Consider the following 27587-nt stretch of genomic DNA (forward strand, 5'->3'; position numbering starts at 1 on the left):
AAGAGGTATATTCTGCTCTAAGTATCTGTCATGGGCAGGGGCTAGGAAATAGCCACGTTTTAATATTTGGGACATCACGTTATAGGTAGCATTGAAAGTAGTGTAAAATTTTAATCTTTCAATTCAAGATGTCAGGTTATCTCTAACTGCCTCTAATATTCAAAGAGTCGAGAGTGTCTCTAGTCTGCTAGGTTTCAAAAAGCCCTGTCAAAATTTCTCATAGAGCGTCGAGGCTAAGTTGTGAGGCAATCGCTAGATCCTGCTTTGGTTAGTCCAGTAATTATAGCTTTCGATCCCTCCAAATTTACCTTAGAAGTGGAGAGCGAACAGATCAAATGCAGCACTGATTCGCGTTTATCAGTCTTAAAGATAAACAGCTCGCCCAATCCGGCAGGTCTGAGCATCCCATCACATGCCTAGTATTAGCATAAGTACGGTTCTATGGACACTGCTATCGTTTTGGTACGATGCTTGGAATTTATGTTTCAAATGTCCCAGTCCTTGTCCTCTCCGTCTTCGTCCTGGCCGGGCTTTGACTTTGGATTCTTGGATGTGTCTATTTTCGGTGTGTAGCCTTCGATTGTGACATGTACTGGATCAGCAGTTTCGTTCTCTAGAGATGGTGCTACCGGGGCCTTGGCTGCCATTTTCTCTTCGATCGTAGCCTTGATTATATCTTTCTTGCTCATGGTAGAGTTTTGATCACCTCGTTCGCGCGCGAGTTCTTCCATTGCCTCATCTCTTAAAGCCCATGCTTCTTCCTCCTCATCAATATCCTCCTCTGCTTCCTCTGGGCTGTTGTCTGTGGCTACAGTGTTTTCTTGACGCTTTGGTCTGAGTGGCAGAACAGTATGATGGTGTTCCTTGACATTGTCGATCAAGAGATCAATCTTGTCTCCAATGCCGCCTCTTCTCATCCACGCAGGCTCCTCATTGAGTTGCACTTTGACGTACAAAGCCCTCCGCGCGCAGTCATCAGAGCACCAGATTTCCAATTCCTTCTTGTTGACGATTTGTACACCTCGGTCTTTAGTGTCGACGAACTGGAGTTTACCAGCGAGAGGAGCTCTCTTTGGCGGCCGCGGGCAGAGAGCATAGCCGCATAGATCAGCGATGTTTCTTTCCTCAATTAGCGAGTCATAGTCGCTTGGTTGAAATGGAACGATAAGGTTCTTGAACTGTGACGCATCGCTTTGCGTGGGACGTGCGGGATTTGTATCTGGCGCACTTGGAAACTCGATGAGGGCCATACTGGCCCTAAGAATGTCCCGCTCCACATCTTTCTGCTGCTGAATCAAGTTGGCATGATGGAGTGCAATTTCAAGGTGGCGTTCATTGTCCGGTTTTGAAGCTGAAGGTGGCGGGTTGGTTGGCGGAGACGTTTTCTTGAGGATAGACTTAGGACCCATGCTACTAAGGCAGCTCAGCTCTCCACGGCATGTCCTTAAGTTGTTAGTGGTGCTGATGAGTTGGTGCGAGATGGACGGGGGTGTTTGCGGTGCGGAGGGATGGTTCCAATCGTCGCCCCGCTGTTTCGTGCGTGCATTGACTTACTGCCCACTGTAGTGACGACAAGAACACCACCTTGTCATCATCCTCAAAACAACACTCTGCGATCGCTGGGGACATGCCCTATGCTGCATAGTCACTGCTCAGAATAGGTTCCTTCTGCTCGCCTGCCCATTACTTGCTATAGAACTCCAGCTGACGCAGCCGTGAACCTCCAGATATACGTAATTCGGTGCATCATCGTCCGCAATCCCACAATTGCCCCTTCAAAGACTGCCGACAGCATCTTTTTCTGGTACTGTTGGGTATCTGTGGCTAGGAACGGTAGGCCGGAGCTTTTCTATCTTTCTAGCCAACCTCAAGCATTCGCATACTCTACGCCACGATGACGCATTTCAAAGTCAAGGCCGTCTACGACTATACCTCGCCGCACGAGGATGATTTGAGTTTTACTCAGGGCCAAATCATCACCGTCACCGAGGAGGAAGACGCTGACTGGTATGTTGGCGAGTACATCGATGATAGTGGGACGAAGAAGGACGGCTTGTTTCCTAAAAACTTTGTGGAGAAGTTTGAGCCGGCCCCTCCCCCACGACCAAACAGGGCATCACGGCATAGGCCTCTCGAGGCTCCGGCTACTCCTGTACAACCGCCCACTCCAGAAATACCACAGGAAACTGCTCCGGTTAAACAGGAAGAGCCCGAACCTCCAAAACCAATCGTACCTCCGGTAGAGATCCCCGTTGTGACAAAATCCCATGCTTCGCCAAAATCACCGCCCTCTGCGAGCACTCCCAAGTCTCCACCCTCATCACAAAACCTCCCGCCGGCTTCAAAACCTTCGCCAGCTTCAAAGCCTACCTCAGCAGTTCCAGCTACCAAGGCCCCGCCACCGGCAGTTGCGGAAAAGCCAAGCTCATTCCGTGATCGCATTGCGGCATTCAACAAATCAGCTGCCGCTCCGATAGCTCCCTTCAAACTTGGTGGCGGGCCACCAAGCACTTTCATCAAGAAGCCATTTGTTGCTCCTCCTCCAAGCCGCAATGCCTATGTCCCACCTCCGCGCGAACCAGTACAGGCGAAGACCTACCGTCGTGGAGAAGATCCTGAGATTGCGGAGCGAACAGCACAGAATCAAGAGAATGCGGAGAAAGCTGGCTTGGCACCTACAATGTCTGCCCCTGCAGCAGACAGCGGGGACGCCCCTAAGCCTACTAGTCTGAAGGAGAGGATAGCATTACTTCAGAAACAGCAATTGGAACAAGCTCAGCGTGCTCAAGCTGCACATAAAGAGAAGCCCAAAAAGCCACCTCCCAAAAGGCGTACAGAGTCTCATGAAAAGAAGGTTCCAACCGAGGCTGATGGAGCGGACCCGGAGAAGGCGCAAAGCGGCGAAACAGCCGAACGAGGATCATCAGACGTACCACGCGAGAATGCTCGTCCTCCACCAGCGAGGAGACTATCTCATGGTACGAAGTCACCTGAGATTATGCCGCGTAATCGTGATCTCTTCAGTGATGCTAATGATGCAGACCAATCGGGCGCAGGCGAAACTGAAGACGCTGAAGGAACATCTACGAGCGTTGAAGACGAAGAAGAAAGGTCACGGCATAAGGGCCCAGTTGCTCTAGAGAGAGCTCCAGCCGCGCCGGCTCAAGAGCCTGACGTTGGTGATGAAGAGGATGCACCAGAGAGTGGGGGAGAAGAGGAGGAAGAAGATGAGATGGATGCTGAAACTAGGCGAAGAATGGAACTGCGAGAGCGCATGGCCAAAATGAGTGGAGGTATGGGAATGGCTGGGATGTTTGGCCCCCCAGGGGGTATGCCAATGCCTGGTGATATACCAAAAAAGAAGAAAGCGTCTGCGCCTACGGAAAGAAAATCAACGGATGACGCGGAAGGCTATTCTGGTTATTCGATTCCTCAACAACGTATTCCGATGATACCTGTTCCAGGAATGTCTGTGGTCAGAAGCCCGGATTCTGAGAAACCTGAATTGGCGGTGGAAAAGGAGGAAGAGAACGCGCATCCTATTACTGAAGAACGAGCCGCCGATGAAGTGCCGGATGTTGAGGACGTGGAACCTGAGCACCCTCAGCGCACCAGTACAGAAGAGCATGGAGCTCCTCCGCCACCTCAACGTAAGTTTCTTATCCCTCGTCGGCCAGTTAGCAGTATTTTCCGCAGAGCCTTCGGACCCTGGCCATCGTCAATTCTTGAACTATCCATCGTGAAGCCTTTCTCAGACCTTGATGGAACTTCAGAGATTGTCATGACCATTTGGGTTACCGGCAGTAGGTTATGTGGAAATCTGGCTCTATTCTTATCTTGTCTTCGTTCCCCCAACGAACCTCTGACATCTATAGAACGGCCCATTCCTCCTCTGCCCCCCTCCACAGAAAGGTCAGCCCCTCCAGTACCTGGCGATAGGCCGGCAGTTACCACAGCATGTGCGTCGCTCTCCTTACTAAATTTGCGGCTGAGTTCCTAATTGTTATAGCTTGGCCGGTTCCCCCTCCTGCCGTCAGATCACCAAGCCCAGGTTCAGAGTCTGACGACGAGTTGACCGGCAACGCGAGTGAACTGCCTATTCACGACGCGCCTCCTATGTCACCCAATACCCTATCGCACCAGCCTCCGTCAAAACGTAGTTCTCATTTCGCGTCTAATGTAATGTCCCAAGATTCTTCATCCACCCCCTTACCAGAGAAAAGAGCTAGTCGTATACCACCAATCCCTCTAGCTAGCCCGACATCTCCATCAGCGCAATCCCGCCCTCCTCCGCCCCCACCACCCACAGCCGCCCCTCCGTCTCGTCAGTCAACAATGGACAACACAAATAGGCGTCCCACAGGAGGTGACCGTAGTGAAGGTGAGACTGAGTATGAGGGCGATTACGATACAGATATCGCTCCGGGGGCGACTCATAAAGATGCATTGAAGTCACATGCAAGAGAATCAAGCTTGGGTGAGAGCACAACTACCGAAGACACACCACCTGCAATTCGATCTCCGAGCCTGCCAGGCCCAGTGGGCCCTCCGCCTCTTCCTCCGACGGCAACGCCCCGTGCGGTTCCCCCTCGTCCGCCACAACAGCCTCCGAGTAACAGATTGTCTATGGATTCCCCAAGAGCTGCGCCCCCCCCTATCCCACCTCCACGCGATACAAGCACGATAGACGAAGATGAGGATTATGATCCGTATCGGTACGCGGCGGGAATTTCACGCGCAGCACCCCCACCCCCGGCCATACCTCCGCCAGGAATGCCTCCACCGATGCCTCATAATGAGGCAGCAGAGTCATCTGATGAGGATGAACTCTACTCAAGCCCACCTCCGCGCAGATCCGGCGATAGGCCACCACCTCTGCCACCTCAAGCACCCCCACACCAGCGGCCAGCTCCTCCACCTCTAGACCGACCAGCTCCCCCGCCTCCTCCACCGGATACCTCAAGTAACCGCTCTATTCCTCGTAAATCCCTTGACACAAATCGTCATGCTGTGCCACCATCCCGCACATCCGTGGATCAGCCCCGGCCTTCTACTGACCACGGATACATCGCTAGCGACGTTGACCTCGGTGCCTCGACGCACTGGTGGACACAGCCAAACACCCCACCCCCTGCATTTCAAAATCGGAAGGACCTCCTAATAGAAATCGATGAATCGTACTCCGGAAACACAGTAGAGAAAGCGGTTTATATTCTCTACATTGACTACTCCCAGACTCTTGTCACTGCTCTCTTCGACGCAAACAACGTCTCTAAAGTCAAACTAGAGCAACGGCACGATCCACCACCTGCACGACTCCGCCAAGATCAACTAGAAGAAGCCCACACCAAGTTTGGCATGCGTATCGCTGAAGACGTCCAAAGCAAGCAAAACACGGTCGTCGGCGACGGCACACCCCAAGCTCTCATTCTCGAGCTCCTACTCCCACACGCAAAGGCCCTCAAACCCATTAGCACGCGCTCGTATGGAGCTCTCGTCTACGCCAATCTGGCTAACGCGTCGACGCTCCAGTATGACGAAATTCGTCCCGGCGACATCGTGACTTTCCGCAATGCAAGGTTCCAAGGTAAACATGGGCCTATGCATGCGAAGTACGCGATAGAAGTCGGTAAACCGGATCATGTGGGCGTAGTGGTGGACTGGGATGGCACGAAAAAGAAGGTCCGGGCATGGGAACAAGGGCGCGAGAGCAGAAAGGTGAGGGTTGAAGGCTTCAAGGTCGGCGATCTAAGGAGCGGAGAAGTTCGGGTATGGCGAGTCATGGGCAGGAACTGGGTTGGTTGGGACGGAGGAAATTAGTACGATGCGAGACGGTGGTCTTATTGCTATTAGCGACGGTTGTGGAAACCTTGTAGGTGGAATTTTGAGTTACAAGGGTCCAAAAGAAGTATGCCTTGTTAGTAGATGGTGTAGGAAGTGCTTGCATTCTTGGTGGAGAGGCGTGTGTGAAGCCATAGTTGGTACAGTCAGTGTAGGTATGCAGGTAGATGGCATTTCTGCTCTCTTAGCGCTCCATGTCAGCTAGTTATTCTTTTGTCGACGTATCCTGAAGTCAGCATCATGCATTCGTTGTTAGTTCAAGTTTCATCCGCCTGGATCTCGTGATATTTTTGCTGTATACCGTAAAAGCCAACAAAAAGCAGAATAGTGGTGTTCTATCCCCTAACACGTCAACTTGGGCACCCGTGTTATCGATAACAGCCTACCAATCAGATCAATAGAATTTAATGCTTGTGCTCAGAAATATAAAACTTTCGACTTCATAGCAAATTAATACATAGGCTTATTCTTTAGAGTTAAGTCGCCCGATATAAGGTCTTTGGCAGTTGTCCTTCCTGCAGAACAGTATTTTACAGATACTGCAGCCAAAATAAGTCCTTGAAGGACGCTGCCGCCTCTGCCACTCCTTATCATCGCGAGGTTTCCTTATAGTATTTGGCAATGGCTCTAATAGAGCCTTCCTGTTGCCTATATTGTTTATTAGCCTCTATATAAGCAGAATAGAAGGCGTGTTAATTAATAAGTGTCATGGGACTCACTGTTCTCATGTTCCGTTCCCTTGCTCGTCCTCAGACTTGCGTGGGATAGGACAGCCCTCTCGGATAATAGACCTACCAGCTAATAGTATCCGGAGACTATCCGGATAGCCTTAGCCACATTTCTTGGCGTACAACTCCACCACCTCGGCGTATCTCGTTGTACACCCTCTCGTCAACTCCGGTGGTTAGCGCCTTTGATTAAGCCACCAACTAACCCGAATTCAGTGCATTCCGTCTTGGCAGCTGAATATCAAAAAGAGACTGCCGAACAACCTCACCTGACAGTCAATTTGAAGCTCTTCGACGCCTCTGCCAGCCGCATCGTGATCAGGTGTATTGGTGAGCTCCACGCGGTGGGGAACCTGACTCAGGAAGTCTCTACTAATTAACAACACGTCTTCTAGTTTCCTACCCCTCTTCTAAGCCACCGACGCGTTGTTTATGACAATCCTTAACTTCCTTAAGCCTCTATTACGACCTTTGCCTTATTCTTCTGTTCTAGCGTCCGGATAACCTTTTTGGTGGTAACAAAGTTTAAAAATGGCTTGCCTTTATCCCAGGTGACTTCGTAGAAGTTAGAAATAGGCCCTCGGATGTATTGATTACGCTGTTGAGACGGATATTGATGGCGGTGGTTACAGATAAGGTTTCTGAGTTTAGATGAATATTAAGTCTTGGCGCGATTGTGAGGGACTTTGGATGGCTCTGCAGATTAAAGTATAAAGATGTTTATCTGCACCTGTTATAAGTTAATACTATCCTTACTACTTTTTATGCTAAATTTGTATATTCCTATAATAAGTTCTGACTAAAATCTTTTAGATTTTATCCTTAAAGGTATCCACTATGCCTTCTCCTGGGTACGATCCTTCCCGTACGGAAGGAACTCTAGAACCTACTTTACCTGATCCTCCTGGAGCTCCACTGCGCCTTCCTAGCTTTGGAAGCTTCTTTGGCTTATTCGCTCCTTTCTTACCTGGTAATACGACTGTGCCGAATACTCCCTCTACTTGTTCTGCTGCATCTAGTTCTTTTACTCTAACGCCTACTACCCTAAACCGTCGCATTCGCTGAGCAATTGCTCGTCTTAATAGACAGGAAAGACGCGAGGAATAGGAGCGGGAGGAGTGAGCTGTAGAACGTATTTAACGTCGCTGACGGCTTCAGGAAAGTAACGCTCGAGCGCTTGTTCCTTACTCCCTGAGATGCATGATTAAAGGCCTCTATCGCTACCTTTAAGAACCTGTTTCTCGCATTGCTGCATTAGTTAAGCAACTATATTCTACTGTCCACCGTATTGTTAATGAAGTGCAAACCCTGACACGTGGTGGCTATCGCAATACTCTTGCATACGGCTTGCCAATTCGGCGTCGACTGGTTGATTTCCTAGAGTCAAATTCTTGGGCGCGTCGCCTTACCTACTTAGAGCTTTCCTTCTACGCAGGAGTCCCTTGTTCCGACTCTACAGTCGCCCGATATCTTAAGAAGGAGGGCTATTGACGCTGCGTTGCTCATGCAAAGCCCTGGCTTACTGCAGCTCACCGTTGCGCCCGGTTGGCATTTGTATTGGCTTACCGTTACTTCCAAAAAGAGGATTGGTGGAGAGTTATGTGGACAGATAAGGCAGCTATGTATTGTGGTGGGCACTAGCGGCTCTATGTCTTTAGAAGACCTGGTGAACGATTTTATCCTAACTGCCTCCGTCCTAAGTTTACTGACGTACCTTATATAATGGTATGGGCTGCATTCTACGGTGCAGAAAAAGGGCCTCTACTATTTTAGAATAAGGAAGAATGGGGCAATATTACGGCGCAGGGCTTTCTGGATCACATATATCCAAAGCTTAAAGAATTCTACGACTTCTATAACGCTGAGTATGATGTATATTTCCCTGATTACGAATTTGGAAGTACCCTAATAATTATATAAATAGACGGAGCTCCCTGTTATAGAGCTCGTATTACTACCGCCAAGTTCCAGGAAGATAATATTAAGTTACTTTAGTGGCTAGTAAACAGCCCAGATCTTAATCTAATTAAGGCCGTTTGGAATTTAATGAAGACTTAATTAGCTAAGCGGAAGCCTTGCCTGTTAATAAAAGAAGCAATGCAAGCAGCTATTAAATCTGAATGGGAGAATCTGGAGGCCTGCTACTTTGAGGATCTAGTTGCTTCTATGCCTGCACGCCTTTAGGCAGTAATTGAAGCAGAAGGGGGACCTACTAAGTGGTAGAGGATAGTAGAAAGCTTGGAGGAATCAGGAGCTTGGAGACATTTGGACACTCATTTGATTGCTAAGCGTTGATTTTAACACTTATATGACTACTGTGACTTTAGAAATATTCGTATATAGGCAATCTACCATACAATCATTGGGTTTAAAAAGCTTCATAAATTTTTTATATTGAGGTCTTTCGAAGCTCGCTGCCAAGACGGGAAAACTCACACTAATCTATATGAGGATCTCCGCGCGAGAGGCGTCACTAGTAAGGCGCTAACCACCGGAGCTGACAGGAGGGTGTAAGTGCGTGTCGATCAAGCCTTCTACTAGCCCGTATGTGGATTAATCGCCGATACTAAATGGAAATATCCGAACAACCTCACCTCGTGATCGTAGAGCTGAAGAAAATGAGGCCAAAGTATTGATCAACGACCAGGTGCCTTGCCCTGTAGAGTCGTGATGAGGTTATCTCAGGTGCCTCAGCCGCTTCGTAGATGATTGGCAGGCCCGCCCCTTTGCATAACTTCTTACTAACCCTCAACTCCACGTGACCCAGCAATCCTCTGCGAAGCGCACGTTTGCTGTAAACCGGGCGCGATTCTCAACGCATGCCAACTTTAAGCAACTACAACGGGGCCAGCCTAGTAGTTACGGCCTTAGTTTCTAATGCAATTGAATTCTAAGCCATTTCTTTATTATATTTTTAAAGTTTTAACCATCTATCTGGTCTATTAGGGGGCGAGATACAGCCTTAAAAAGGGTGAGTTCGTTTTTAAAACAGGGTCACGTCGACTTCTTTAACTGCTCCAGCGATCGCATTCCACCACCATAACTTAGATTACCCTAATACTTTAGGAGCTGCTTCTTAGTACTATTAAAAAGCAGCTGCTAAAGTATCAGGGTAATCTAAGTTATGGTAGTGAAATGCGATTACTAGAGCAGTTAAAGACCTAGTTACGCCTACTTAGCCTAGTAAGAAGTAAGCTATTACTCTACCACTACATTTTAGTTTACTCTAATAATTTAGGAAGTGCTTCTTAATACAGTAAAAACTGGTTAGTACGATACGGTTTGTACGGCCAAGCGTATCGTTATATTAAGGGTATCGTTATATTCAATATTTGTACGTCAAATACACTAAAAGCTAAAATTGGGTAATGATATCTTATATTTATATGCCCGACGTCAAAATCGAGCGATTCGCTATACTAAAATAAGTCGTAATTGTCTTTTGTTTGGTGTTGCGAGCTTATTAGCCTTAAATTCGACGTTCGTGTCTTATAAGACTTGTAATTAAGTCTCTTTCACTATCTTTTTATTATTCCTTATAGAGACAAAGCTTTTGTAAGGCTTATAAAGCCTTATTAAGCTTTATTTAAGGCTATTCGGAGCTATCCTTATCCGTTTCTGCATCGCGATCGGGCCCTGCATAGAGCTCTGCTACTTACTTAATAAGATCCTTAGCTAAATCCTCTACTTCCTCACCTAGAAGCTTAATAAAATTCCAAATATTTATAACGTTACGAATTCTTCCTGCCGTATACAACTATTCTGCCATCTACTACATCTTATCTAAAAGGGGAGGATCTATATAGTTACGAGGGCGACGCTATGGGCCTTCTTTAAAACTAAATAAGGTAGATTTAATAAAGCAACCCTTAATTGTCTATAGTATAACTTGCTTTTAAGCAGTAATTGCCCATTAAATTGCCTAAAGGACGTGCATCTGCTTAATTGGATCTTGGTTTTCTAGAGTACGTTCTACTATAAACTATAGCCAATATCGTTGGTAGAGAGCCTTAAAGTTAGCAATTATTCCTTAATTAAGTGGTTAGTAAACTAAGATATAGTTAGGAGGAAGGAACTTAACTCTTATATTCTTTAAAGCTCCGTTTTTAAGAGCCGTTTAAATAGCTGCTTTATAAGCGCTAAAGCCGTTAATTAGTAGAAGAACCTTTCTATTTTATATCCTTTTATTAAACTAGGTAAGCCACTTAAGTATAATTATAGTCGTTATCTAAGCCTTCTTATTATGCCTCTAATGCATATTTAGCGAATTAATATTAACGCGAGCTTACGTAAAGCAATATAGTCGCATTAAGGCACTAATAATCTAAAGAGGAATCTTATTAGAGCTATCTGCGTTAGAGCAATTAGCAAGGGACAGCCTTACCTTCTACTTTTTAGTTCCTAATTATAATTTAGTAGCCAATATAGTATCTAGTATAGCCTTCCAATATAGCCCTATCTTATCTATATTATATATATCCTTTAAAGGATAAGGCGCGATAATCGTATAAAGCTCTATTATGCGATCTTCGGCGCCTTCTATATTAACTAACGCAGCCTCGCCATATTACTTTCTTTTATAAATTCTGTTATAAGATTTAAAGCCTTCTAACTAGCCAATTAACTACTTAGGCTCTAGTAATTTAACCAATATAGGTATACGACACTATAATTAAGAGGCGGTAGTATAAATAAGATCGCCGGTAATAGGAATACAAGAGTTTTATAGGCGTTGGTGCCACTTAAAAAGCGCCTCCTTTAAGAAAGGTTACTTGGCGTCTTTTTTACGCTTATATACACCTTGCCTATAACAGATTTTAGTTAAATCTAAGTAGTCGAACTTATCGCTAAGTATTTTAGATATTAAGGATTAATTAAACTTATAGCGGAAGGCGTCAGTAGCCTAATTTGCAAGTTGCCTTTATATAAGGTAAGGATGTTTATAGTAGTAGATGCGAATCTTCTAACGCTCGTAGTTAGAAATACCATAACGACAACGTCTTATAGGATTTTAGTGTCCCGCTATATTAAAGAGGTAGAATTTAGTGTAGAGAATAAGATCTAAGGGTAATTTTGATAGAATTTAATTGTTATGTAATGGATTTAATAGCTAAACTAGCGGTAAGGAAAGGCCGGATCTGCTCTATAAAATACTAGCTATACCGATTTTAGTGAGGGAACTTAACGATATCATTAAAAGGTTAGAATATTGTAATATTACACCAAAATTTTTTTAATTAAGGGGTGTAGATTGTAATATAGAGTATATCGTTATAATCAGATATCGTACTAACTAGTTTTTACTGTAGTACTAAAAAGCGCCTCCTAAAGTATTAAGGTAAACTTATCGGACGAATAAGTCACTAAGAAGAACTCTGTCTATTAAATGTGGCTCTAGAGCCTCTATAAATACATAAGAAAAAAAAGGGTAGTAGACTAATTTGGTTACTGTGTTGGAGACTAAGTTGTAGACCGAGTCGTTAACCGAGTCGCTAACCGAGACAGTAGTAAGACATACGAGAACAGGGTGGTGAGTCATAAGGTGGTACTTGAGAGTGACCTTAACGGTCGACACACCCCCCTAGCTGCTCAGTCAAGACTGAACAGCTGGATAGAAAATAGAAAAAGTCACGATAGCAATTTGGTGTTAAGATAAAGAAATCCTCTATAGAGTTACCTTGTCTAATATTATCTAAATTAAATTAAATTAGATCCTTAATATCTTATATAGGTGACTCAAAAGCTCCTTCCAGTTCTTAGGTAAAGGCAGTAGCTTATCGCTATATATTCGCTAATTAATATTAGTTAGATAGGCATAGTATCGCGTTAACTATTTCTTCCGTTATCCTCCTTCTGCAATATTGCCGTCGCCTATATCGTCTTAAATCTCCTGCCTTAGGCGGGCTTCCTTTTCTAGAATATATTCGAATCGTAATCCTTAATTAGTTAATGCGGTTGATTAAGGCTCTAGTGACTAAGCTGGGGTAGGATCGTCCTTTAAGGCTCGCGGGCCTATTGCGTCATCGTCTTGAGGATTGAGCTCCTCTCGATTAGTCGCTTAAACTTAATTTCCTCCGGAATCCACCTATTGACTTCTACCGATATCCACTCGAGTCTCGTCCTCGTCCTCTGGCGTCTCGTTAAGCTCTTCCTGTGACGTCTCGTCAAGCTCTTCCTGTGACGTCTCGTTAAGCTCTTCCTGTAACGTCTCGTTAAGCTCTTTCTGTAACATCTCGTCAAGCTCTTCCTAAGGCGTCCTTTTCATCAAATCCATTGTAATGCCTTGGTCGGCGATCTAGTTATTAAAATCACCTCCAAGCAATGTCTTGTTGTTTGTAGGTGTCCTTTCTAATACTGTCTTATAAGCTTTGCTAATATAAGTCTCATATTTAACGGTTGTAGAGCCTTCTACAACCGCTCTAGTCACTTCTTTAGGCAGTCGCCCGACTGCATTAATTCCTATATGTCTAAGTCAACTATATAAAAACCGTCTATCTACCTTTTGATTTGGTAGAGGCTCCGTCAGTTAAGCCGCGAAGGACGCGTCCTCCGTCGTGCTTGGCTTTAATTCGTTATATTTAAGGGTTATCTAACCGTAGTAATATCCGCAATATATAAACTTCTCACCACCGCGATAGTAGAGGTAGTTCCCTTTATTATGCTAAAAGACACCCTTATTATTAAGTCTGTAATTATAAACTAGATTTATATAAAATCCTAGTATATATACAGCCTTAATAAGATAGATCTTTTGCTTTCCTAATGGGGTAATAACTGTAACTTTAGCTGTTTTAAAGCCTTTAATAGTTTCTATACTGGATCCTGTATATAACTAATTACTAGCCGGTCGGATATTACCTATAAATCTTACTCTGTCGTTGATAATATATAAGGTCGTTATAGGGTCTAAAATTACGCTATATATTACGGACACTTTAAGTACAATATTACATCTACTTGGAGAGGAGTCGGAAGAAGCTAGTTGGTTAATTTAGGTACGGTCTAAGATGGAGCCGATAGAGCTATATAACGAGGAATAGTAACTAAAGCTATATAACGTTGTACGCAGTATACGTAGTATATAAAGGGAATGTACGTACAACACGTATAATATGTATATTACGTATAAGAAGGATTTTATAGGAGTACGGTTGTGTATTTAAGGACCCTTAATCCCTACCTAGATAGTTCCTTCCTTATAGTAATTCTTAGAATATAATTAGAGTTAATTTATTAGGTAACTACTCTACTAGTTATTATTACGTTATTAATTTTAATTTGTATTACCTATACACCTAGCCCATTAACGAGTCTATTATAATACTTACTATAAGGTTCCGTTATATAATTACTACTTAGTTACGGTCTTAAATATAGAAAGTTAAATAACATGCTACTAAAAGCAGCCACTATAACGCCATTAACGGCGGTAACTACTTTAAGGTTAGGTAACACTAGTATAGCAGATACTAACTTATAGCAACCTATAACGGTTAGACAATTATAAGAAATAGTTAACTAGCTAATAACTAATAATGCAGCGCTAGAAGAAAGGATTAATGGGATTAGAGTAGTAAAGATTAAGCTACTATTAATTAAGAGGTACTTAGGAGAAAGATTAAAGCTTAAAGGATTCCTTACGTAAATGCACTTTAAAGTTATATAAGAAGGGGCTAAGCTACTAACACCTATAGATTAAATAGCCTATGCGGGACTATTCCTATTAGGAAGAGCACTTAAGTAGTTTAAGCCTTACCTTATAGAAATATAGGCAAATGGAATAATAACTACTAACTAAGAGGTGCGGTTTATATTCTTAAGCTAGAAAGGGTTTATAGAACGACTTATATAAATATTTAAAGACCTAAAGGCAGTAACTATAGTAGAAAGAAGACTCTAAGACATTACATAATAAACCTTAGCAATTAAGTATATAATATAGTTCCAGATATTAACAACGTAAGTTAAGTAAAATAATAAGGCGCTTATGGCATAGTATAAGTAAGGACTTAAGGCTAAAGTCTAGGACGCGATTATCTTAATAGAAGATATAGATACCCTACGGGAACTAATAAATTAAGTAATTAAGATTAATAATTAGATTTACTAAAGGGAATAGGCTAAAAGAGGTTAGAATAGAGTTTTATAGTTATATAAGGCATAAAGTACGTAATAACTAAAGCTAAGTTAAAAACTATAGTATAGCGCAGGGCTAATAGACCTAAGTAGTACTAAAGAATTTAGAAGATAGAATAAGAAGTTATAAAAACCTAGGGGATAAGAATTAAGTAATTAAAGGTTTAAGAAGTATAGGCCAAATTAGGGATCTTAGTAGTAGAAGACGTTTAGGCAAACTCTATAGTGTTACGGCTAACTTCCTATAGAAGCGATCTATAAGGGGATCTTGTAGACAGGGGGCTATAAGGACACGATTGGAACAGGATAGATTGGTAAGAGAGACGAATCCTTAAGGAGGTAAGGCCTTTAGGATCGTGGAGACTATATACTACGGGCACGTGCCTCTAACACGTGACCAGCAACCATCCAAGGGGCGTCCGGGGGTTATCCTAAGGGCAACCTAAGGTGTCCGCAATAATATCCCTTATATTGCCCCCCCCCTTCTTACAGTTGGCCCCCAATCGCCATTACCTTACGGTAGGGAGATTATAAGGGCTCGTCCCGGAAGAGGTTTAGAGAGATATTGGAGAGGTGTTAGTATGCCGCTGTATATTATCTATCTATCTAACCCCTGCTTTAAACTCCTAAAAAACCTTAATAAGGAAAAAATATGACTAGAGAAAAGATATAAGGATTGCTAGGAGACCTATTAGAAGCCTACTAGAAGCATGCTAGTAACTACCTGGGCTAATATAGGGATTTTTATGCAACTTTGCTTTTAAGCCTTTATACTAGTTTATAATTAATTACGAGTATTATAGGCAATTTAGTATTCTAGTATAGTTCCGTAGAACCTTTGGTATAGGATTTAACGTACGGAGCCTTAGCTTGCCGTTGTCTTTAACTGCTAAGATATAGTCTATAATCTTTTCTTATAATCCTTTTCTTATAATCCCTTGCGTTACTGACGCATTACTTCTATATTTACCCTTAGGTTATTAGATGCGGTTAAGGTATTAATTAATTAGTTAAAGAGACTTGTTTCTTAAGATTTGGTGTATATGGTTTTAAATCTAGTGGTCCTATACTGTATATTTGGCGTAGCTCTACTACCTAGCAAATAGGGACATTTTGTAATAGCAATTGTAGCTATTATGCGATTGTTAAGAATGTTTATAACGTTGTTCTTTAATACTATAGTATCGTTTTAGGTCTAATTTAACCCATATACGTCTTTAATTTAATATTTTAATTGCCTTCCCCTGGCCGCGTAGTTAGTTTTTGTAAGGAAGTAATGGTTAAATAACTTATACGCGTGTTTCCTTCCTTTTAAATANCGCTATTNTAACNGAGTTATATCGGNAAGGTTGCGGNTATTCACTGGAAGGGTATTNGAAGGTAAAGTATAAAGACNCCTTACTTATTAAGCTGCTCCTTTTCTTAAATACCTTACTTCTCGCCATTAACCGTCGTCCAATTTTAGACGTATCTTCAATATATCATTAAGATTTTCTTTTTTTTATTAATAATTTAATATGCCTCTTTGTTCTCCTACTGACTACTCTTCTAAGCAAATTCTACAGCGTATCCTGGCCCTGCTTTTGCATATAAAACCTTAACCCCCACTAACTTATAACTGGTACTAGTCCTACCTAAATAATTTTGCCTATACGTCTTTAAAAGACTAGAAATCTAATAATAGGATTCTGGAGGCTTATAATAAGACGCACTGTGTTAGATCTAATACCTTTAGTCCTTATAATTAATGTATGCGTACTAAGAGCGGCAGTTGCGTTAAGGTGAGTTTTTCTATCCTTAATAGATTTCTATTGCTAACTTTAAGCTTTAATAATAGCCTAGGCCTAAGTGGCGACGTTCCTTTAATATCCTTAACTACTATATCGCCCGGGCTCTCTCTTATTCCAGCGTAAATGTTAAATAACTTAGCCGAATTTAAGACTATGCTATAGCTATCTATACTGCCTATAATTCCTAGTAAGCTAGCTAGTAACGCCTGATATAAGAGTAAGGTTAGTATACTAAGGATAGGGTAAGGGATAGGGGTGATGAGAAGAAGGTTGCCGTCTACTATAGGAAGGAGTTTACGTATATATATTAAGTTTTAAAAGAGTATAATATAATGCGGTATTAGGTAGGTTACCCTTCGGGTACCTAGCAGATAGGTAACTAATAGTTGCCGTAGTAAGGTTTTAGTGGTTCTGGACTATGCTAGCTAGCTAACGTCTCTATTTATTCTGGGCTTAAGTGTATCTTTATTAACTATAAGCTTACGCTATAAGAGCTTTGTTGGTATTGGTTTGGACCTAATATTAGTATTAAGCGTTTAAGAGTCTCTACTCTAGCTATACCTTATCATCCTACCCCTGTTTTTATGCCTACTTATACGCCTACTAAGGTATCTAGATCCTATTCTCGTTAGCCATTACTTAGTGGCCTAATGGATACTGATCCTACTCCTGATAATAATGGGGCGTAGTAGCTTTTTAGATTGGGCATTTATGGTTTAGACTTTTAGGATTTGTTTTTATATATAGTAGCAATTAAGGACCTCGATTAGGTGCTTGGGAAGGCCTTAGAAGGCTTTTAGAAAGGGCTTAAAAGCCCTAAAAATAATATTCCTGGTATAGATTAATGAATAGGAATGTAATTCTAGCAAAATGCCCTATTAACTCTATACTATGTACGTAAAAAGGCTGAGGACCTGTCCTGCTTTGGGCTATATAGCCCTAATCCTTATAGTTTCCGGAGCTTGTCCGTTCTATATCTAATTTAACCTATTTACTTTTTTTACGAGCTTTCTTTATAGGTCATAATAACACTATAGTATTAGAGCGCTTTCTGCGATTTATAGATTGTGGACCTTGGTCCCAATATTCTTTTAAAATATCTTTATAATAATTAAGGTAATCCTCTAGTTCCTATATAGAGTCCTTAGTGGGCTAGCCTAGCCATTTGACTTTAAATTGAAGCTTGTTCTTAATAGACTTATAGTATAATATAGCTTTAACCTTATACTACTCGCCCACCACCTTAGGGTGTTTAATTAGGCCTAAACGGAAGTTCTTTTCCGGCGGTAGTCTATGCTATAGCTTTAGTAGGTTTATATAAAACACTAGATGTATATAGGCTATAGATAGGGGTAGCTGGAGATAATAGGCTAGCTTACTAATTCGTTCCTTGACTTGGAAGGGACCTAGGTATCTTATATTAAGCTTCTTTAATAGTTAACGGGTTTTAATATTTGTTAAACGTAATAGAACCTTATTGCCTACTCCAAAATGCTTATCCTAGTGCTTACGGTTATACTAAAGTCTCTGCTACTCTTGGGTATCTTATAGGCTCTGCTTTATATACTTCTATTACTCCTCCCATTCCTAAAGGTATCCTTATACTCTCTAGTAGATGTCCTTAGACTTCCTAGTAAAATCCCATAACTAATTATACGGCTTTAACTAGTAATCGTTAGGTATACTATTAAACCTAAATAGTCGGACGCTATAGGCAATCTGGATTAGTACATACTTATATAATATATATTGCTTTAAATTATAAGCGTACTCCGCGTACGGAAGTAGCTCGTATTAGTTATCTTACTAGTAGTTTAAATATATCTATAGGTAAGACTCCAGTTTCTAGTTCTGGCGTTCTATTTACCTATCCGTCTACGGGTAGAAAGCTGTACTATAATAATAGTCTATCTTTAAATAGAAGTATAGATCCGACCAGTACTAGCTTATAAAGACGCTACCCCTATTAGTAATAATAGAGTGCGGTTAATCTACTTTAAGAAAGCATTTCTTCTTAATTAGGTTGGCGAGTTCTTATACGTTAATTGTCTTGTTAACGGGAAGGTATTAGACGTACTTTAAAAACCTATTAATAAGTATGAGGACCAAATTGTATGTTTATCCTTAGCTATCTTTAGATGGCGGGAGATCTATAATAAAGTCTATAGCGTAATATTACTATAGCTCACTAGCGGGGGGAACTAATTTAAGTAGATCCTATGGCTTGTGCCTACGGATCTTATATACTTAACACTTCTCGCAATGGCTAATATACTTCTTTACTTCCTAATTAAGCCTTAGCCAATAGTATTTACGCTAAAGTAATTCCACTATCTTTGCTTAACTATAGTGGCCGCCTAGGGGATTATCGTAATTCTTTATAAGAATCTTCTGTTGTAGATTTGCTTCTTATAGCACCTAAACCTTACTACCTCTACGTAGTAGGCCTATTAGGTCTAGTTCCCAATAGTAGCGCCTAGCAGCTTCCTTTCCATTATATTTCCGGTCTACTTCCGCATTAAAAATAGTATAGGAAGCGTCCCTCCGTTGTACCTTACGGATGAGATCCGTTAACCCTTCGGATAGTTCCCGGGTAAAAGCTATTTTATCCTATACTACTCTAAATATAAGACTAGATGGTACTATAAATCTTACAACTCTTTAATGCGCGTGCGTTAGGAAGGCCGCTATAAGGTTAAAGTCCTTTGGTTATTACAGGGCTCTAAGTTCCGATTACTCTATAGCTTCGCTATTGGTTTAAGGGGATAACTTAGTAATTAGGGATAGTATATTACTAGGTTCTAAGAATATATTAGGGACGTCCTGTCTAGGTATATTCGGACCCTTATCGGCAACGGACCGGGTACTAGCTAGAACGTTAGTAGAAACTAATAGGGCTTACACTACTTAAGACTTGGTGTATAGAGCTATGGGTGCTTAAGTATCCCACACCTAGAGCTTGTTCTGCAATATAGGGAGTAAAATATCTATTATCTATTTTCCTTCTCCTATTTTAAAGCCTTTGGTATAGTCTAGCCGTTATAACGGTCTATTAGTAGGGTTGTTTTCCCCTAGCTTGTATTTAATCTTAAAATTAAATTACGCGAGCTCCTCTGCCTATCTGGCTTATTAAGGTATAAGCTCCTTTATAGTTATAAAGTAGCGTAGATTATAGTGATCTAAGAGTATATAAGTGGTATAGCTCGCGTGCTTAAGGTAATGTCGCCACTATTTAAAACAGTTAACTATAGCCAGCAGTTCCTTGTTGTGGGTATAATACCTAACTTTAAGTCCCTAGAATTTTCTATTATAAAATGCTACTGGTCTCTAATGGAGCTAGGTAGCGTCTGGATGCCTATTAGGTTATAGCAGGATACCAGCAAGGGCAAAATTTAATACATTAGTTATTATCATTAATGGCTAATCTAGGTTAAAATGCCGCAGTAATGGAGCTTCTATAAACTTTACGCGAAGTTCCCAGAAGGCCTCCTAAACCTTTCTAGGCTATAACCATGGCTTATACCATTTAGTTAGTCCCTTTTTAGTTTTCTTTCTTACCGCCTTTAAGCTTTTTGCTCCTTAGGTTGGGTTTTAGGAAGCTTCCGTAATATAGTTGAATAGGTATTAGGCGACGTCCGAATAGTCATAAATAAAGCGCCTATAGAAATTAGCAAAGCCTAGGAATACTTAAACATCCTAATAGCTCTCTAGCTCCAGCCACTCCTAAATTGTCTATACCTGTACTAGGTCTATAACTACACCTATAGGCGTTATAATATAACCTAGGAACTCGACCTGCTTAGTATTAAAGACATACTTTAACGCTTTAGCGTAGAGGCCCTAATTATCTAAACGTTCCAGCACTTCGCGGACATATTGCTTGTGTTAATCCTCGTCTTCTAAGTAGATTAAGATATTATTTAAATAGATAACGTATATACAGTTAACTAGTCCCCCTAAGGCTCTATAAATATACAATTGGAATATTATAGGCGCATTAGCTAGCCCAAAAGGCATTACTAGATACTTAAAGTAGCTATATCAGGTCTTAAAAGCGGTCTTCCACTTATCCCCTTCTTTAATACGGAGCCTATAATAGGCGTCTCATAGATCCAACTTTATAAAGATCTTCGCCCTAGATAGTCGATCCAGCATTTCACTAACCAGTAGTAGTGGGTAACGGTTCTTAATTATAATCTTATTAAGACCGCGATAGTTTATATATAGCCTTATAATTCTATCTGGTTTTAGAATAAAGAGGATCGGCGCGCCTAATGGCGACTTACTAGGCCAGATCCATCCCTTTTCTAGTAAGCCATTAAGGTACTCCCATAGGATCTTAAGCTCTTTACGTAAGAGGTTATAGATAGAAAGGTTTAGCGGTTATTTACCTTCTTCCAAATTAATTACGTAATCGTACTCCGAGTTCTACAGTAGGACTTTAGCTCTCCTGCCTAAAAATACCCTTAGTAAGTCCCTTAGGCCTACTAGAATATTTAACAAATTAGGGTCGCGTTTGTCCTCCACGTTATTGTCAGGTAGGTCCTAAAGCTCCCTTAAGATGCTCGCGGGCAGCATTATACGCTATAGTAGTTGCTCGTACATAGTTGCCACTATATATTAAACCGTTTTATACAGTAGCTAATAGAGGGTAGGGAACTCCTTAACGCAGCGTTTAAGGTGCCATAGTATACTCTCTATATATTACTTAAGCCAAAGTAACCTATAACGGTTAAAGTATCTTATAAGATCCTTAAGATCGCCGCCTCCCTACAATATCTCCGTGACCTATCCGGTAGTTCCCCGTAGGGTCTCCATTATAGAGGGGTTATCACCTATACTAAGCTCTATATCTATCTTGCTATTAAATAGGGGTTAAATTCGATACTCCTTTAGGTATAAAGCGTATACTATTTCGCCTAGGGTTATATTCTCTAGGATGTCCTTTAGGCTTATTAGTAATATACGCCCTTCTAAATCTTTATTATTCTACTATTTAAAGGCTCCTGTCTTAAAGCGTATCTTAAGATCTGCTTCTATAAGCTAAGGGTATTTAAGGATAAGGTTATAACCTATAAAGTCAGCCGCCTAGAAGGGTTGCGGGCCGACCGCCTTGGTGCGGTTATATATATTAGCTACTAATACTATAAGCTTATAGGCACTATATAGCTTAATCCAATACTTATCTAGGAAGCCTATAATAGGTTTTTGCCACCTTTACGATAGGATAAGTTTATGCTCTTTTACTAAATTATATTGTATAAGATTAATTTTAGCGCCACTATTATATAGTACTTAGAACTATTATACCTTACCTATAGGGAGTGTTATTTCTAGCTTAACAGTAATATAAAAAGTCTCTCCTTCTATATCTTACCCTAGTTGCAGCTGGGAAAGGTCCATAACTAGGGCTTTTCTTTTTTTAGATCGTTAGTGCGGTTATTACCCTACTTATTTTTCCAATAAAATCTACCTCTAGAGTTTTCTCTTAACTTCTTAGAGTGTTCCTATAAAGATACCGGACAGGTGTTGGGTTGGCCCTAAAAGTCTTTCTTGTTATTTAAGGTTCCTAACTTTAACCCTTTTAAAGTTCTCTTTAAGAACGGCTTCTTTAAAGGTTAGGTCTGCCCTATATTACTACTAGAGTGCCCGCGCTTTTAGTAACCCCCTAGCTTCCTACTAGAAGAGGTCTAGTTCTTTACCGCGTCTTTAGCGTTTAGAACTGCTCGTTTAAAATCCGTATATATAGTAATCCGCGATAGGGCTCCTACGTACTTTATTTTATCACGAATTACTAGCTTAATTCTAGCCTAGATAAACCTAATTTTCTCCTTCTTATAGATGCTACTGTCCTTATTTTTAAAGGGCTCTAAATCTATCTGTTAAGTATAAGTTTCCATAAAGTTTATAAACTGGCGGAAGTTATAGCGGTCTAGCTGTATCCCATTCTAGAATAGCTCTGCATTATTATATTATACAATATACAGATCTTAAGTCTATTTCTTTAGAAAGGTTTACAGCTATAGCTATATAGTAATTTGCTCTTTATTAAGCTGATTAAATACAATCTAGTTTAGCGATTGGTCTTTAATCTTACTAATAATCTAGTATATACGCTCTTTGGTATTATCTTATATTATTAGTATCTTAAAGAAGTTATCTACCTTACAAACCCAATTGTTTAACTATTAGGCGTTAGGTTTATAGCGGAGTTCTAAACTACTAGAGGCCTTAGCTAGTTGGTCTATATTCTTTTTCCGTTTATAGCGTAGATAACTCTTTAAGTCTTCTATACCTCTTTAGGTAAATACTAGGTAGCTCCTAAGAAGCCCTTAGCCTTAACCAGGTTATAAAAGAATTTGCCTAGCTTAGATTAGACCCTATTAGATCTAGATTTGCCCTTAAAGGGTTCTAATATATTTATTAGTAGCTTCCTCCCGTATAGCTTCTAAAAGCCTTATAATAGCTTCCTAATATCTATCTTAAAGGAGATTAGTATAGGGCTCTTAACCTTCCGAACTTGGGCCTAGGGAGGCTCCTGCTATAGAGGTAGTGTTAGTACTAGTAGCTAGTATGGGCTTCCCAACGAGGCTTAGGTCCTAAGTTAGTAATTAGCTTAGATTACCTAAAGGGGTAGGCCCGCTTAGCTTATAAGCAGTTTATACACCACTACTGTGCTAATTATAGGCCGGTGGTCTTCTAGGAGGGTTCCGGTTAGTTCCCTAGTTAGACGCGTTAGTATATTTCTCTAGCATTTCTAGCTTAGGGGAAGATCTTAGAGTTACCTCTAGCGCTTAATCTTCTAATTAGCCTAGGTAGGGCTAGAGGGGTTCTAGTTGCTTTCTAGCAGCGTTGCGACCGTTATAAAGGGTGTTTATATTTTCCTTAGTAGTAACTATAGGTGTATAAGAGTCTTTAAGCTCCTAGAGCATCTAGGTATTAGGGCTCGTTCAGCCGTCTTGCCTAGAGGGTTATATTATCGCAATCTCTCGCTATCGGAGGGACCTTCCTACCTTTGCGCGACGGCTTTCCATAAGGTATCCATGGAGTTTCCGTTTAGGTTATCGCGAGATTTTTAAGGGAGGATGGTGGTTATTAATAAAAGATGTAAATAAACAATCTGGTCCTTAAAGCCGACTACCCTTCTAAAAAAGAGTAGGAAGGATTTAAATATAAGGGGATCTTGTAGACAGGGGGCTATAAGGACACGATTGGAACAGAATAGATTAGTGAGAGAGACGAATCCTTAAGAAGGTAAGGCCTCTAGGATCGTGGAGACTATATACTACGGGTACGTGCCTCCGGCACGTGACCGGCGACTATCCGAGGGGCGTCTAGGGGTTGTCCTAAGGGCAACCCGAGGTGTCCGCAATAATATCCCTTACACGATCTGATAGATCAAGCAATAATAAGGGGCTATATTATAAATAGACTAAGGTAAGGAGCTCGAAAGGGGTGCGGGCAGATAACTATGTACATATCTGGTAGTTGGAACAACGTTAATCTATAACCAACAACGCCTTCTAGTAGCCATGTAGACAAACCGTCACATTACCCCCCTTTAAGCCGGGAGGATCGCCCTCGATCCTCGTAGTTAGGCTCTCCTTATCCGTCTTATCCCTCTATCCTTCTCTACTTTATTATCTTCCTCTAAGGGCTCTAGATCTATACTCTTATAATACGCCTCTAGCCATTACGATAGCCGTATAGGTGGCCCGGCGTCGTAGGGTCTCTTATTATAGAACGCTTTAATCTTATAGGGAGCGCCAATAAAGCCGTCTGCGTTATACTAGGTGTTGTCTAGGTTATAGCCTACCCAGCTAGCTTTATACTATAGTCTCCTGTAGTGGATTCTACTAGTAAGGATCTTATTAATTTTATACTCCGGCTCGCCATTAATTAGGATTGGCTCCTCTAGCTCCCTATTCTAACCCAGTAGGGGGTTCTCTAGGTCCTTTCGTAGTCGATTAGCGTGGAAGACATTTAACATCTTTATGTTTAGGGGTAGGTCGATAACATACAAGTGTCCTTTTATGCCTAGAATCTTATAGGGCCCTACAAGCTATCTGTCTAGCTTAATACTCGGTCGGTTAGTAGCCTAGCCCTTCCTAGTAACGTATACTTAATTACCTACTCCGAAGTCTAGTTTGCGACAGCGCCTATTATCTTACCTTATTTACCGCTCTTAGGCCTTCGCCAGGTTGTCTCTTACCCATTTAACTGCGTCCTAGGTCCTATATGCGAAAGCCTAAGCTTCTTATTATATTAGCTTCTTACGAGGTATTAAGGTTACTCGTGTACGTTCCTCCTAGTTAAAGTAGAGCCTTAGCTTAAATCCTAGCTCTAGCTTATATAGTGCGAAGCCAGTAGACTTATACGGTAAGATTGCCTATATAAAGTCTATACAGGGGAGGAGCTCTAACTAATTATCCTAGTAGTGGTTAATAAAGGGCCTTAAGCGTTAGTTAATATACTGGTTTAGTACCTCCGTATTACTATTAGTTTACGGGTAACCAGATATAGAGAGCTTTTGCTTAACGCTAGTTAGTTTATATAGCTCGTCTATAAAGGCTAAGATAAATTAGGGTCCTTAATCTAATATAACTATCTTTAGGAGGCCATACACGCGCTAGACGTAGTAGTAGTACAGGTTTACTACGTTAGCTACGGTAGCAGTTTTATAGTAGGGTAGTAAGAAGGCTCTCTTGCCTAGTTAATTAACAACCATAAAGACGTTATTAAAGCCCTTTTTATCCGTTAGAAAGGACTTAAAATTAAAAGAGATATACTGCTAGCAGCGTTCACTAATTGGTAGGGGGTGCAGCAGGCTTAGGGTTTTATCGCGGGGTATATAGGTCCTCCTACAGGTCCTGCAGTTTCTTATATAGGTGTTGTAGTCTAAGGGTAGTCCTAGCTAATAGTACTAGTCTACCACAAGCTTCCTAGTCTTTGTCTTGCCTGGGTAAGCGGTTACCTAGTAATAATATACCTCTACAATAAGGTAGGTATAGAGGCAGTCTGTATTAGGGACTATTAGCTTACTAAAGCGGGTAAGTAGTCCTCCTTAGAGTTTCTAGCCTTTCCGGTCTTGCTTAGCTAGCTAACGTAGCCCTACTAGCGACTTACTAGTTTAATTAGCCTAGAGGATCTAATTAACCAGCTCGTACGGTTCCCATTTGCGGTTTGCTGCAGCTAGGGGGTCCCTAAAGGTTGCCTCTAGTGTAGCGATTATAAGGGTAAGGTTAATTAAGTACATAGTGCGTACCGCTACGTCCTTCTCTTTCTACGTCTTTAGGACCTCTTGCTTACATAATAGGGTATTAGCTACTATATTCGCCGTACCTAGCCTATATATAATCCGCATGTAGAAATCCGCTAATAGGTCTGCCCAGCGGGCCTACTGTGGATTTAATAGCCTCTTGGTTATAAAGTACTCGAGGGCTCAGTAGTCCGTAATAGCCGTAAAGGGAGTACGCTGAAGGCTAATAAGGTGGCCTCGCCATTCCTATAGGCCTCTTATTACTGCTAGTATCTCTTTATCGTAGATCTTATACCGCATCTCTTTAGGGGACATTATCTTAGAGAAGAAGGCTACTAGCTTCTAGGTCCCATCGTCTTGCAGCTAGTTTAGCACCCTAGCTACTACTCCGTAACTCACGTTAGTCTCTATACAGGTATCTTAGAACGGTAAGTAGTGCTTTATTATACTTCCCGATAGCATAAGGGCCTTAACTCGCTTAAAGGCTTTAAGCTTTTCCTCCCCTAGCGGGTACTATGCTTCCTTTTTTATAAGCTTACTAAGCGGTCGTATAACTCGGCCGTAATCCTTTAAGAAGGCCTAATAGAAGTTGCAGAATCCTAAAAAGGATTACACCCCTTTTACGAAGGTAGGGGGCTCCTAATCCTTAATCGTAGCTAGCTTATTGGTGTCTATAGTAATCCCATTGGTACTAATAATAAAACCTAGGAACTTCGTCTTAGTAATATTAAACTCGCTCTTCTTAATATCCGCCTATAGGCCTGCCTCTTAAAGCCTCTGCAGGACCTTCTTAACGTAGACTTTATGCTCTAGCGGGTCGTCTAAGTAGATAAGGATGTCGTCTATATAGGCTATATAGAAATCGTCTAGGTAGTCAAAAAGGACGTTATTAATAAATCTTTAGAAGGACGTAGGGCCGTTACACAGTCCAAAGGGTACGACGCGATACTTATACGATCCGTACCTTATACAGAAGGTAGTTAACTCCTCTACCTCTTTCTTTAGCCGTATATGGTAGAAAGCCTACCAAACGTCTAGCTTAGTGAAGATCTTGGCTCTTAATAGCCTGGTCAACGTCTCCTCAATTAACGGCAGCGGGTAGCGGTCCTTCTTAGTAATTGTATTAAGCTTTCAAAAGTCAACACAAAATCGCTACCCCCCTTTAGGCTTCTTAGCAAATAGGACCGGAGCTATAAAGGGTACATCGCTTAGTACTATAAACCCCTTCTATAAGTGCTCTTATAGGTAGACCTTAATAAGCTCTAGCTACTCTAGTAATATATTATATAGCGGGCTAGGAGCTAGATCGCGGCTGTTGCCTTTAAGAATAATATTATGGTCTACCCCCTCGCGATATAGTAGTAGCGTATCGGATATAGCTTTTAAGAAGCTGTCTGTATATTCTTAATAGGGCTATAGCGGCTTTTCGTAAATAAGCCGGCGAAGTTCTTCCTTATTATTAGGTAGGGCGTCTTATCCCTTCCTATCCTCTATTAGCTGGTCTATCTTATAAAGGCTAGTATACCCAATTACTACGTCCTTACGCTTCACCCCTTGTAGGAAGTTCCTTACCTTAAGTAGCGTAATATCTGCTGTTTTAAACTCCCTAGTAGATAAAGGCCTCCTTGCTCTCGGCTTTAACGGTAAAGCTAGCCTAGAATAGAGCTGGTCCTCCATTTTCCTAATCGTATCTTAGGTATCAATCTTCTAAGTATGCTTATAGTTGTACGAGGTCCGTTTAGTTTGCTTTGGCCTAGCTCGCCCCTCTAGTTTAATTTTAGTAGGGGGCTTCTTCTCTTAAAGCTCTCTAATTGCAACTATACGTTTAAGAAT

At 41.5% G+C, this 27587-nt stretch overlaps 4 protein-coding genes across 4 annotated transcripts; 3 read left to right on the plus strand and 1 right to left on the minus strand.

Moving 5' to 3' along the window:
• Positions 1 to 102: 102 nt before the first annotated feature.
• K441DRAFT_661627 (uncharacterized protein) lies at positions 103 to 1511 on the minus strand. The gene has a single exon (XM_067648904.1). It carries the CDS (start codon positions 1407 to 1409, stop codon positions 486 to 488), a length of 924 nt encoding a protein of 307 aa, XP_067502831.1. The 5' UTR covers positions 1410 to 1511; the 3' UTR covers positions 103 to 485.
• Positions 1512 to 1572: 61 nt separating this feature from the next.
• On the plus strand, positions 1573 to 6154 carry K441DRAFT_661628 (uncharacterized protein). The gene is made up of 4 exons (XM_067648905.1): positions 1573 to 1661; positions 1728 to 3650; positions 3876 to 3959; positions 4010 to 6154. The coding sequence occupies exons 2-4, from the start codon at positions 1895 to 1897 to the stop codon at positions 5818 to 5820; spliced, it is 3651 nt and encodes a 1216-aa protein (XP_067502832.1). The 5' UTR covers positions 1573 to 1661; positions 1728 to 1894; the 3' UTR covers positions 5821 to 6154.
• A 1908-nt stretch (positions 6155 to 8062) lies between these two features.
• K441DRAFT_661631 (uncharacterized protein) lies at positions 8063 to 8466 on the plus strand. The gene has a single exon (XM_067648906.1). It carries the CDS (start codon positions 8074 to 8076, stop codon positions 8290 to 8292), a length of 219 nt encoding a protein of 72 aa, XP_067502833.1. The 5' UTR covers positions 8063 to 8073; the 3' UTR covers positions 8293 to 8466.
• K441DRAFT_661632 (uncharacterized protein) lies at positions 8197 to 8815 on the plus strand. The gene is made up of 4 exons (XM_067648907.1): positions 8197 to 8313; positions 8353 to 8469; positions 8572 to 8603; positions 8637 to 8815. The coding sequence occupies exons 1-4, from the start codon at positions 8292 to 8294 to the stop codon at positions 8751 to 8753; spliced, it is 288 nt and encodes a 95-aa protein (XP_067502834.1). The 5' UTR covers positions 8197 to 8291; the 3' UTR covers positions 8754 to 8815.
• The last annotated feature ends 18772 nt before the right edge of the window (positions 8816 to 27587 follow it).

Source organism: Cenococcum geophilum (genome assembly GCF_001692895.1).
Source record: "Cenococcum geophilum 1.58 unplaced genomic scaffold K441scaffold_27, whole genome shotgun sequence".
NCBI classification, from domain to species: domain Eukaryota; kingdom Fungi; phylum Ascomycota; class Dothideomycetes; order Gloniales; family Gloniaceae; genus Cenococcum; species Cenococcum geophilum.